General features: G+C 50.0%; 1 protein-coding gene across 1 annotated transcript in view; it reads right to left on the reverse strand.

Annotated features, from left to right (window-relative positions):
- Positions 1 to 12,500, reverse strand: part of arhgef25a (Rho guanine nucleotide exchange factor (GEF) 25a) — a 55,492-nt gene that overhangs the window by 20,239 nt on the left and 22,753 nt on the right. The window contains exons 2-5 of the mRNA XM_080860575.1: positions 8,870 to 9,330; positions 7,622 to 7,732; positions 1,385 to 1,509; positions 954 to 1,020 (exon numbers count right to left, since the gene is read on the reverse strand). Of these exons, the coding sequence (XP_080716701.1) occupies positions 954 to 1,020; positions 1,385 to 1,509; positions 7,622 to 7,732; positions 8,870 to 9,330 (764 nt within the window). The remainder of the gene's footprint in view (positions 1 to 953; positions 1,021 to 1,384; positions 1,510 to 7,621; positions 7,733 to 8,869; positions 9,331 to 12,500) is intronic.

The raw sequence follows: 12,500 nt of genomic DNA on the forward strand, positions 1-12,500 counted from the left end.
GTGTGCCAAGACTTCTCCAAAGACCCCGGGCGCTAGCGAGCAAGCCTCTCATCTGCATTGTGACACATATTTTCCTTTACCGATTTCAAGCTTGTTTATGCAACCCTGCTCAAGCACAAGTGGTGTTTGTAGCCGTCCCACAGTGAAACCCAATGCCTCAGCCTAATCAGGCAGGGGATAGCAACGGTACACTCTCAGCGTGGGTGAGTCAGCAAAGGACGCCATGTTGGGATGATTACTTATTGAATGGCAACAACATCAAAGCAAACCGCTGAGGGAGGTTCTTTCTAACGGCAGGACATATTTAAAGAAATATGTAACTTCACATACTGAAATGAATTGTAACAGGAATGCTTTGGCGTATGGATGTATGTAAAAGTAACGCTATATCAGCATACATTGTTTTAGTTTCTCTGCCCTTACTTTTGATGGTCGTGTTCAGTAATGCAGGTAAATTTGGTATGCATTGGGGAAACTCAGGGGCAGAAGTCACCTGTCTGGAGAAGGGTACGTCATAAGGGGAGGGCGGTTCAGTGATGATGGGTATATTTAGGACAGGTGGGACTGGCAGCTGATCCCTGATTGACGCAGATTGATGCTGGGGCATCATGCCATTAATCCAGTCCTGCCATGATCCACTTATAGCTACTTCAGGGACCACCCAAGGAACACACCTGATCCCAGCACTCGATGGGCTTCAGTGGCAGTCAGCTCCAACACAAGCACACACATGACAAGGCCATAGTGTTATGGAGCATTGCTGTGTGTCTGTGTGTGCGTGTGTGTGTGTGTGTGTGTGTGTGTGTGTGTGTGTGTGTGTGTGTGTGTGTGTGTGTGTGTGTGTGTGTGTGGGTGTGGGTGTGGGTATGGGTGAGGATGTGGATGTGGATGTGGATGTGGATGTGGATGTGGATGTGGATGTGGATGTTTGCATGCATGATTGTGTGACTTACGTCCACTATGAGGGCCAGGTCGTCCACGTACATCTTCTCTGTCTCAATCAGCTCCTTCAGCACATACCTGCAGACACACAGACAAAATATAAATGTTTGTATTTTACTGTACTTGCCAAGTAACGAATAATATCTGACATAATTGAATATATGGGGGCACTTGTGGCTATTTTGTCAGTTTAATTGTATGGCTGGCATTTAATATGAGAATACAATGGAAGTTCTGTCCAATGTTTATGTGTGCAGGTAAGGGGTCTGGGTGTGGGGTTAGGGGTCTGGGTGTGGGGTTTGGTATTATTTAGGTTGAGCTGTTTGTTGTTATTGTTGTGACATACACACACACATATAGATATATACACATACAGATACACGCACACACACACATATAATAACACATTACACATCACATTACATATTGGCTGTGCACGTACATGCTCTTCTCTAAGGCACTCCTCCTCTCCTCCTCACTGTCCACGGTAGCAGATGAGTGGCTGGAGGTGTCGTCCATCTGGATGGAGCCGTTGTCCTCAGACTGCAGGTTTGTAGATTGTGTGTTCTGTGGAAAAGGTATGCACAGTGATTTTGTTATGAAATGCAGCCTGAGATAGAGAGAGAGAGAGAGTGGGAGAGAAAGAGGGGGAGAGAAGAAAAGATAGAAAGACAAAGGGAGAGAGGGACTAAAAATGAGATGGGGTAATTGTGCAGGTTGCCAGGGTGATGGAAGACGAGCAACCAGATGGCTGTGACTGTGAGAATTATAACAAAGACCTGGCTGCTGCAGAGGGCATCATGGAGAACAGAATAATATGAGTGTAGATGGGTGAACACACATATACACGCACACAAACACACACACACACACACACACACACACACACACACACACACACACACACACACACACACACACACACACACACACACACGAACACACACACACACACACACACACAAATGTAGTCGTACACAAATACCAATGTACACACACACACACGTGCACACACACACCTGCACACACACATACAAACACACACACACATACACACACACACACACACACACACACACACACACACAGACGCACACACACAGTCCAAAACTTCCCTTTATATCTGCACTAGTACACTCCTGCACGTAGCCTCCCTCTGTGAACACTGATACTAAAAACACAAAGGTGTACCCAAACAGACTAGTTCCTTATTTGACTTGCATAGCAATGAAGTTGGCCAGATCCTCCAAATAAACTGGCCCCTGTGCTAACAGTTTACAGTGTCTCAATTCCGCTTTGGCATAATTGAACTGGCTTAGAAGAACGGTTATGTAACCTGACAGTCAGTGGGGTGTCACCTGCACCAATTCCCAGGAACCCAGCTAAAGCAAATCCCAGGAGTTGACCCAGTGCCTCCTGCCCAATCGGAGGGAGAGGAGCCTAGGCTTTGGCGAATCAGAGGAGTTCATCCGTGCAAGGGACAACAGAGCACTCCATCATCAAATTCAGCGGAATGCCTTGGGTCCGTTCATGCCTGACAAACCACAAATCCACCCATGTTTAATCAACAAACATCTTTCTCCATCACAGCCCCAATCTCTCCCCGGATCTCTCCTCTAGTGTGGCTGTCAGCGGTCACATGATGAGTCAGAGGCGTGGTTGTCTACACACACAAACACACACACACACACACACACACACACACACACAGATGCACATGAATGCATGCATGTTGTCTACAGTCCTCTATTTAAGATCATCACTACCTCACATACACACACACACACACACACACACACACACACACACACACACACACACACACACACACACACACACACACACACACACACACACACACACACACTCACAGACACACACACACACACACAAACACACACACAAACACACTCACAAACAAACACAAACAGATGCACATGAATGCATGCATTGTACCCCTTGTACATACACATATAGACACAGACATACACACACCTCTGCCACACCAAACAGAGCACTCGTCACATCAGGGCCCAGAGAGCTTTCTGTATTAGATTCCAGCTACAGAAGAATATCACATTCTCCCAGAGCCCAAGGCCCACACACAACCTCAACCCCCCCCCCCACTCACACCACCAAACACACCCCCCACACACCACCACACTGACCTCGCAGAGGAGCTGAGGAAGAGCGGAGCAGGGCAGAGCCACAAAAGTGCTGTTTACAAAACAGTGTTTTATAAGCCTGGGCACAGATCTCCCCAGTGATTGTGTTGCAGCGCATGATGGATTGTGGTATCTTCTGGCTGAATGGGCCCTCAGAGAAAGAGCTCTTGGAAACGGCGGTCGAAACCAGGAAGTATGGCAAAGCAGAAGCTTGGTGAGAAGCTAACCGTTTCAAAAGCGACAAAACTTTTTTTTAGGGAACATTGTTTCTGAACAAATGGTCTGTGGTAATTGTATGAGAGGACGACACACAGACAGACACCAGCAACTCACACAGTGATGCACACAAAAATACACACAAACACACAACCAAGTAACTTGGCCACACACCAATCCCCAAGAAACTAAACGTAAAAATGTAGCCTCAGCCACGTCCCTCTCGTGACGGCGGTGATGGATGACCCCTCTCCATCTCCATTCATCTACCAATCCAACCATCCATCCATCCGTCTCCCTGTCCCTCGCCTCGGGCTCCCACTGTTTGTTTATCATTAGTCCATTACTCTCAACCGCCGACAGTGCCCCAGTGTTCGTCTCTGAACAAACACACACACACACACACAGACACAGACACACATACGAACACACACACACACACACACACACACACACACACACACACACACACACACACACACACACACAGACACAGACACACACACACACACACACACACACACACACACACACACACATACGAACACACACACACACACACACACACACACACACACACACACACACACACACACACACACACACACACACACAGACACACACACACAGACACACACACACACACACACACACACACACACACACACACACACATGTACTCACATACACACACACACACACACACACACACACACACACACACACACACACACACACACACACACACATGTACTCACATTCACACATACACACACACACAAACACACACACACACACAGACAGACACACATGAATACATATCACCTCCTCTAAATGCCCAAAGAACAAAACAGCCCTTATATATACCTGATACGGCCACCGGAGAGAAAAGCGTTTACTGCTGCAGGGTGAAATGTGCTTCTGCTGAGTGCCATGGATAGGCAATGTGGTTTATATATGTGTAATGGGGACCTCCTTTTATATGGATGATAGGTGGCATGGCTGAGTATTGGGTGTGCTGAGGGAGTTATTGGTCATATGCAAGATATATGTGCACATACATGCCATGAGTGACGTATGGTATCTGACATTGCGTGTGTGTGTTTGTGTATGAGTGTGTGTGTGTGTGTGTGTGTGTGTGTGTGTGTGTGTGTATGATCACAGTGTCTGTGCATCCACGAACAAGTCAGTGTGGGCGTGTTGACCCGTATATTTTTGGGAGTGTTTAGATTGTGTTGTTATGTCTGTTTGTGTTGAGAATTTAGTGCCTGTTTGCTTTGTGTGCGTCTGGAGCTCCATGCCTCTCCTCCGTCTCCCCTGGCCCACTTCAGAGCTCCCCAGCTGGGCTGACAGGTCTCCCTCACTGGCCTAATTGCTTCCATATGTGTGCGGGATGGCGCCCACAAGAAAGACCCCTCTACTTCACATTTCACTCCTCTCTATTAAACACTTGCTTTGTTTTTTTTCTACTCAGAATCCTTGTTTACACGGCAGGAGTTTTAATAAAAGCCAAAATTCGCCTTGTTGTTTTTCCTGCAGGAAGTTATGCTAAAGTTAGGTAGTAAGAAGGAGGGGCAGATACTAACTTTCGGTCTCTTTTTTTCCTCCCTCTATATCTCTCTCTTTCACTCACTCTCTCTCTCTCTCTCTCTCTCTCTCTCTCTCTCTCTCTCTCTCTCTCTCTCTCTCTCCCTCTCTCTGAGCTGTTTGAAAATGTGGCTCTAAATCTTCAGACGTTCCCTGTGTCTCTGCTGCGGTACTGTGCTGTGTCAGACGCAAATGAGCGTAAATGACGCGAGAAACCCCCTCTATTTGGTCAGCATCCGCTCCCACACACCCCCACCCTACATCCCTCTTCTCACTACACTGGACTGGGCCTAGGTTGGTGCGGAGGGCTTACATATTAATCCAGGAATTTTCCATTCGCCAATCAACAATAAACACCCATCTCTCGCATTCCTGCCTGTGCCGGCGCAGCCCTCGGTGGCCGGCCGAGGAGGGCAGTGGAGCGGATCGCTCCGGACGAGAGGGGAGTGCTGGGAAACGTCAGGGCCCACGACGAGACGTGCAGAGCAGGCAGAGCAAAGCCCAGTTGAGGGGAGAGGGGTGGAGAGAGGGGACCTGGCTACAGGCTGCACAGAGAGCAGTGCTGTTTATTTTCTGTGATTTCCAGAGATAACAGAGAAATATGTACGAGGGCACGACCCCACCATGGCTGACCTGAATTCTCTAATCCCCCCCCCCCTCCCTCGTCCCTCCTCCCTCTCTGTGCTCTCACTTTCTTTGCTCTCTCTCTCTCTTTTGGACTCACCCCCTCCCCTTCCTTCTCCATAGTGGCTCCCTCCTCTGCCCTTTCCTCTTGATTCTTTATAATTTTCTGCCCACCTTTACCCCCTCGCTCTCTACTTCTCATCCTCCTCTCTCCCCTCCCCTATCCTCTCCTCTCCTCTCCTCTCCTCTCCTCTCCTCTCATCTTTCTTCACCCGAGGTCAGCAGAAGAGACACAGAGTTATGACTCAGACCTCATAGCTGGTACGCTCACAGGTCTTAACCAAAAGCCAGGGTGGTGACATCATCCCTGCTCTCATCGGTGTCGTGGTATTGGGCTGTACATGGCGCTTTGGTTATTTTGACCCAGAGCCCAGGCGCTGAAGTCCATTTCAGCTCACTGTTCTCCTGGTTACTAAGCCCACAGCAGAAGAGAGAGAAATGACCCAAAAAGCCGGCTCTGTTCAGACAAACACTGGCAATGGAAGGGTGGCGGTCGCTACGGAGACGGCCAATGAGGGAGACAAATAAACAACCGAATGCTATCAGCCCTACCAGTCCAGACACAGAAATATTCACAGGCACACTCACATATACACTCAAAGCATGGAACAATGGACATCAGCCTACACACAAACACACACACACACACACCCACATATATATACTATATATATATACGTAAAATATGAATTGTTTGTTTCAGTGTAATTTAACTATTCACATCACAAGTTTGCCCATCAGAATGCTTGATTCAGAGCGCTAATAATGGCTTGGTGGCTGTCTGTGGCCCTGGGATGCCTATAGCGGAGATGGCGTATGTGTGATATCCACTGACACCTATGGATAAGCTACTAGTGACATGGAGGAGAATGGAGAGACGCTGGAATGCTTTGCACCTGTGAAATGTGTGGCTTATTAGACAAGTTAGGTGGGCTTAAATCTCATAGAATGCGTAAATTAGGGGTGAATGACACCTGTCAATCATCCCTATGGGCTCCTCCCGAACTTTGTTTAGAAAAACATCATTCTTTTAATCATTTATGTATACAAGTGGATACACACTCAAACATGTATCAACGACCTGCTTCTTAGAGTGCATCTACAGTAATTATCCAGCAATAACACAGAGAAGTACTCAGAGAACAGTAAGGGTACTACATCACCTTAATTGTAACCGTCTCTGGTGCTTTCTTCCCTCTAAGGCTATGAAACGCAAGATGGTGGCTGTGACTGTGACTCATCTATATCTGTCTGTTTCTGGCACTGATGTAGAAGATAACTCATTTCGGAGGCTATTTGTGCATAATTATATACTTCTGTTGAAATAAGACGAAGGGCCTGAACATGCAGTATGTTAAAGTGATGGAGGATATTCCTGAGAATTCATGAGGTCATCCTTGCATGAGAGTTTGTATGCTTTTTCTGTTTTTTTTTTTGCTTGTATGTGTGTGTGTTTTTTGGTGCATGCATGTGTACTATGTGTGTGTGTGTGTTTAACTGTGTATGCACCACTCAGGTCAAACACTACTCCTTTGTATTACTCATTTCTCACTGTGGGTGTTTGGGGTTGGGTGCTTGGGCGTATGTGTGTAAACCCAGGCGTGTGTGTCCAAGTGCATGTGTGTGTGTGTGTGTGTGCTATTAGCACCAGCAGGTCTTTGTCAAGAAGGCCGGCACCAAACAGCCCTGCCCTGTAATATCCCATCTGGCCCTCTACCCACAAACACACAAACACACACGCACGAAAAAAACAAACGTCGCCAAGACAGATTGATGATCCTCATCCATACAGCACTCTCTCCCTCCCTCCCTCCCTCTCTTCCTCCCTCCCTCCCTCTGTCCGGCCCTCTGTCCAGTGTGCTCCACAGGCCTGTGTCATCTGCTACTGAGACAAACAGCTCCCTCGAGATGAGGATACACAGGGGAGGTCTATATGGATGGGGAGGGGGTGTGGTACTGAAGGGGCTCTTTGTTTCGCCACCCCACCAGCCCCTCTCAGCAGTGGGGGGGCGACACAGGACACTGACCTGGGTGAGCCCCATGGATGTGGAGGCGTGCAGGGAGTCGGACTCGTAGCTGTGGGACTGCAGGATGCCGGGCATGCAGTCTTCGGGGGCAGCCAGGCTTTCCCTCCACTCCTGCGCACACAACAACAAACAACAACAACAAACATAAACATCAGTGCATACGACATACAAACACATAATGCATACATTCACCCAAGCAGTGCATAGGCTCACATATACACAGGCGGGAAAAAACATGCGCACACATACACGTATGCATACCAGAAAACGCATACACACGCACACACCCACACACAGACAACCACACACACACACCGACGAAACAGCATGAGTCGATCTCCTGCCACACATATTGCATACCAAACTCTGCTTTAACACGGCAACACTCAAGCAGTGAGTTTCATGAACTGTTTTGATACATTTCCGCCTGCAGGCATTCCAAGCATGCACACCCACTGAGTGAGTGTGTGGGTCTGTGGCCAGTGCTGAGCTGTGCACTCAGAGTGGACATAATCCATCTGGTCCAGCCCATTCATCAGTGTGTGTGTGTAGGTGTGTGTGTGTGTGTGTGTGTGTGTGTGTGTGTGTGTGTGTGTGTGTGTGTGTGTGTGTGTGTGTTTGTGTGTAGGTGTGTGTGTGTGTGTGTGTGTGTGTGTGTGTGTGTGTCTGTGTGTGTGTGTGTGTGGGTGCGTGTGTGTTTGTGTGTTCATCAGCGGACGCTTCGGCCTGCTGCTGGGAGCCGAGTGGGGCTGCTGTCTCGGTGCGATCCCCGCTGCTCGGCGGGAGGTGTTGTGCAACCTTCCAGCAGGATGCATTCCACCAGGCCAGACACTAATCCCCACTGAATATCTCTGGGTACAGCTGTAAACACCAGTGTGTGTAAGTGTGTGTGTGTGTGTGTAAGTGTGTGTGTTTGTGTGTGAGTGTGCATGAGCGTATGTGTGCGAGGGAGTAAGCTTGTGTGGGCCTTAGCAATTTGTTTGCATGTATTAATGAGGGTGGGTTTGTAAATGTATGTGTGTGCATGTATGTGTGTGTGTAGACCAGCATGGCCATATGAGTAAGTGTGTGTGTCTGTGTGTGTGTGTGTGTGTGTGTGTGTGTGTGTGCTTATAACGGCACGGGCGTATGAGTGAGTGTGAGTGTGTGTGTGTATGTGTGTGTGTGTGCGCGTGTGTGTGTGTGTGTTTGTGTGTGTGTGTGTGTGTTCTACTTGTGTGCTGCATTCCACAGCTCTAAGCCCCTCACCAGCTCTCGGTCTCTGCCGGCCGGGTCGGTGAGCTGCTCGTCGGCGTTGGCCCTGGCGTAGCCCCCCTTCTCCAGCCTGTGCTTTGCGAACATGCTTCCTGGTGGCGGCGGTGGCGTGGGCTGCGGCTGCTGCTGCTGCTGCTGGATGGGCAGGGGCACCTGGGGCCTGCTGCCTCCCTCCGGCCGGCGGACCTGCCGCTCTCCCCCCTTGGCACCCGAGCCTCCTCCTCCTGCTGCGCCCCCTCCGCCCGCGGTGCTGGAGCTGCTGCTCCCTCCGGCGGCCCCGGCGCTCAGCTTGCGCACTGGGTTCGTGAGCCACTTCTTCAGGGTGCTGACGGAGCGGCGCGAGCTCGGAGAGCTGGGTGCCGAGATGCCGCACGCCGCCGCCGCCGCCGCCCCCGGGGGGAGGGACGCCACCGAGGTGGAGATGCTGCCCTCGCTGCCCGCTGCAGAGTATGAGTCTATGGAGAGAGGGAGAGAGATAGGGAGGGAGAGAGAGAAAGAGAGAGAGAGAGAGAGAGAGAGAGGGAGATAGGGAGGGAGAGAGAGAAAGAGAAAAGGAAAGAGGGAGAGAGAGAAAGAGAAAGAGGGAGAGAGAGAGAGACTTGTTAAACCCAATAGCCATACCCCAACTACACCTACACAAAGTAAAGGAGCGCTAAGTGCATAAAAACATATCACCAAGTAAACAACATGACTGACCACCATCATTGTCAACTGACAGAAGATCTTTGTCTGGGGAAAACAAAGAGTGAGAGAGATTTTACACTTTGCAAAAATAATGAAAACAGTGTTGTGACATGTGGCAGTGAGGAGCACTAGAGAGCAAATGGAAGATAATGCAAAAATAAAGTGAGAGGGGGATAGAGAGATTTCACTTTCCATAAACAACCACCCAATCAGATAGAGGAGCCGTGAGAGAGCAACAAACAGAAGATTACAGATTAGAGATAAGGGAGGAAGTGTGAGCGAGGGAGAAAAGAGGGAGAGAGAATCGAGAGAGAGAGAGAAAGAGAGAGAGAGAGAGAGAGAGAGAGAGAGACAAGAAAGGCAGAAACAGTGCAGAAAGGGAGGGGTGGGGATTAAACCAGCAGTCCCCATCTCAGAGGACGAGAAGGGGAGTAGAAAACAAAAAAACAAGCCTTTCGACACACACACACTCACACACACACACACACACACACACACACACACACACACACACACACACACACACACACACACACACACACACAGCACGCAGGCGCCACCACTCCCACAGCTATAATGCCCTCTTCCCAAACACCCCCTAGTGAGCTTTGCATGGACGGGTCACTGGTCAGCCATTTTTTTCCCCTTGTCTCTCCGATTCCCCCAGTCCACAGGGCCTCGGTCAGCCTTTCAGCCTCTCTCTCCCGGGTCGCCATGGCTGCCACTACTGCCCAACATGGGGGCCACGTGCGCCAAGGGTGGAGGCGGCCGGGGGGGGCTTTGGGGTTGTGGAGGCTTAATTGTCATTGATCACATGATAACTCTCTGTGGCAGTGGATCCTGGCGCACTAGGAGGCATTTTCGTTTCAACACTGTGCCGTTGTGTGACCCTGAGGAACTAAAAATAGCCCCCCTCACCCCCTTTAGCGCAGCTGTCTGTGTGTGATTGCGAGTGAGTTTTCATGAGTGTGTGTCTGCATGTGGTGTGATGTCTCCCAGACCCTGGGAGAAAAGAGGGGGCTGGTGTGTATTTGTATGCGTGTATGTTTTGGGGAGTGTATGTGTGTGCAGCCTGTGTGCATGTGTTTGTGTGCATGTGTGTCTGTGTGCATGTGTGTGTGCGTGTGTGTGTGTGTGTGTGTGTGTGTGTGCGTGTGTGTGTGTGTGTGTGTGTGTGTGTGTGTGTGTGTGTGTGTGTGTGTGTGTGTGTGTGTGTGAGAGAGAGAGTGGATGGGTGGGGGGAGAGTTATGAACAGGAAGCGCACTTTAATCCTTACTGAGAGGAAGGTCATTCTTGTTTTTCTCTGTGTGTGTGTGTGTTGTCTTTCTTTTTGCCTGCTCCCTCTTCTCCTTCCCCCTCCCCTTTTCTTCTCCTCCGCTCTGTGACCCCCCCCCCCCCAACCCACCTCCTCTGCCCTCCTGCAGCGCCCCCAACCCCCCCTTCCTGCTTCTGTCTTGTTTTATCAGTTCACTTTTGGGGACAGGAGTTCACTTGCTCGCCTCACAAACTTCCACATCCGTCCTCTGGACACCCCCCTCTGATTCCACCCCGTCAGCACAGCTTATACAGCCTCCCTCTCTCTCTCTCTCTCTCTCTCTCTCTCTCTCTCTCCTTCCCTCTCGTTCCGTCTTTTCCATCCGTCTCTCTTCTTTCTATCTTTCTTCTTTCTCTCTTTTACTTCTCTCTTTCAGTCTCTCTTCTACTTCTCTCTTTCAGTCTCTCTGTCCCTATCTCTCTCTCTCTCTCTCTCTCTCCCTCTCGATCTCTCTCTGTCTGTTACCCTCCCTCTCTCTCTCCCTCCAGTCAGAAGCACGGATCTCCTCAGCCTGGTGCCAAAGCTCTTTAGTATTATCTGGTGTCTGCACAGCCATGACATGACCCCGCCGTCCACTGCAATAAAAACATCCCCTCAGAGAACACAGTCGTAGGCAAAAGACCGGAGCAAGCGTCCCACAAACACTAATTACTCAAATCCAACATGGCCGCTGCAAGCGGAGAACAGGGCCGCAGACCTCAGACTCCACGTGACTCTGCAAATCGCAACGACGTAGACAAATTAAACGTTTGACAAAATCCTCAAACCAATCACAGCCAAAATACACATCCAGTGTGTCTATATCTCACCGACATCGGTCCAGCTTGACAGCGGTTCAGTGGTTATGGAAAGCATCGAGTTACCACGATCAAAGATATTTAGTTTTGAGGGAGCGAGTTTTATTTATCCCACAAAAGCGGGTTCCAGCACTTTTTTGGGGTTAAGAGTGAAAGCAGGCCACCCTCCTGGACTGTGACACAGAACGTCTGGGAGCGGTCTGCCATCTGGTCCGGTCCCTGGCGCCGTGTGAGCCAGTCTCGGGTCTGCTGGATCTGGGCGACGTGTAAGCCAGTCTCATTAGAAGCCCCCGCCCCACCCACCCCCACCCCCAGTGTCAGTCATGCTCCGCCCCACGTGAAGCCACCCTCCCCGCTGGATGTGTGAACGAGATGGCAGGTCAAGTCCTGCCAGGTGTCCAGCGAGGCGAAAGCCAGAGCTCCTTCCTCTACCCCTCCACTCTAGGCGTGAGACCGCTCCGCCCTCACAATGGAGCCGCGGCTAAGCTAGCGCGATAAATCACCAGCGCTAGGCCTGCTTTTGTCATTTCCCCCCAAAAATGGAAGTTTATTCCTGAAATCGAGGCCTTGACAATGACCTTAAGCCCCCGGACAATGGAGCATTGTGTAGAGCATCCTTGAAGAATCAATAGTGGTGCACGCTGTTCACATCCACAGCTTCATAGAGAGATGGGTTATTTCACATGTGTTGTGTAAACAGAGAGATCGCACATCTGGTGTGCGCAGTTGCAGTACACGGCAGATGTGTGATGAGCTCATGGCAAGGGGTGGTGTCATACATGAGAGCCATATCAGGGATTTGTGGGTAAGATGATTAAGTCATCAGGG

Source organism: Sprattus sprattus (assembly GCF_963457725.1).
Source record: "Sprattus sprattus genome assembly, chromosome: 2".
In the NCBI taxonomy this organism is placed as follows: Eukaryota; Metazoa; Chordata; class Actinopteri; order Clupeiformes; family Clupeidae; genus Sprattus; species Sprattus sprattus.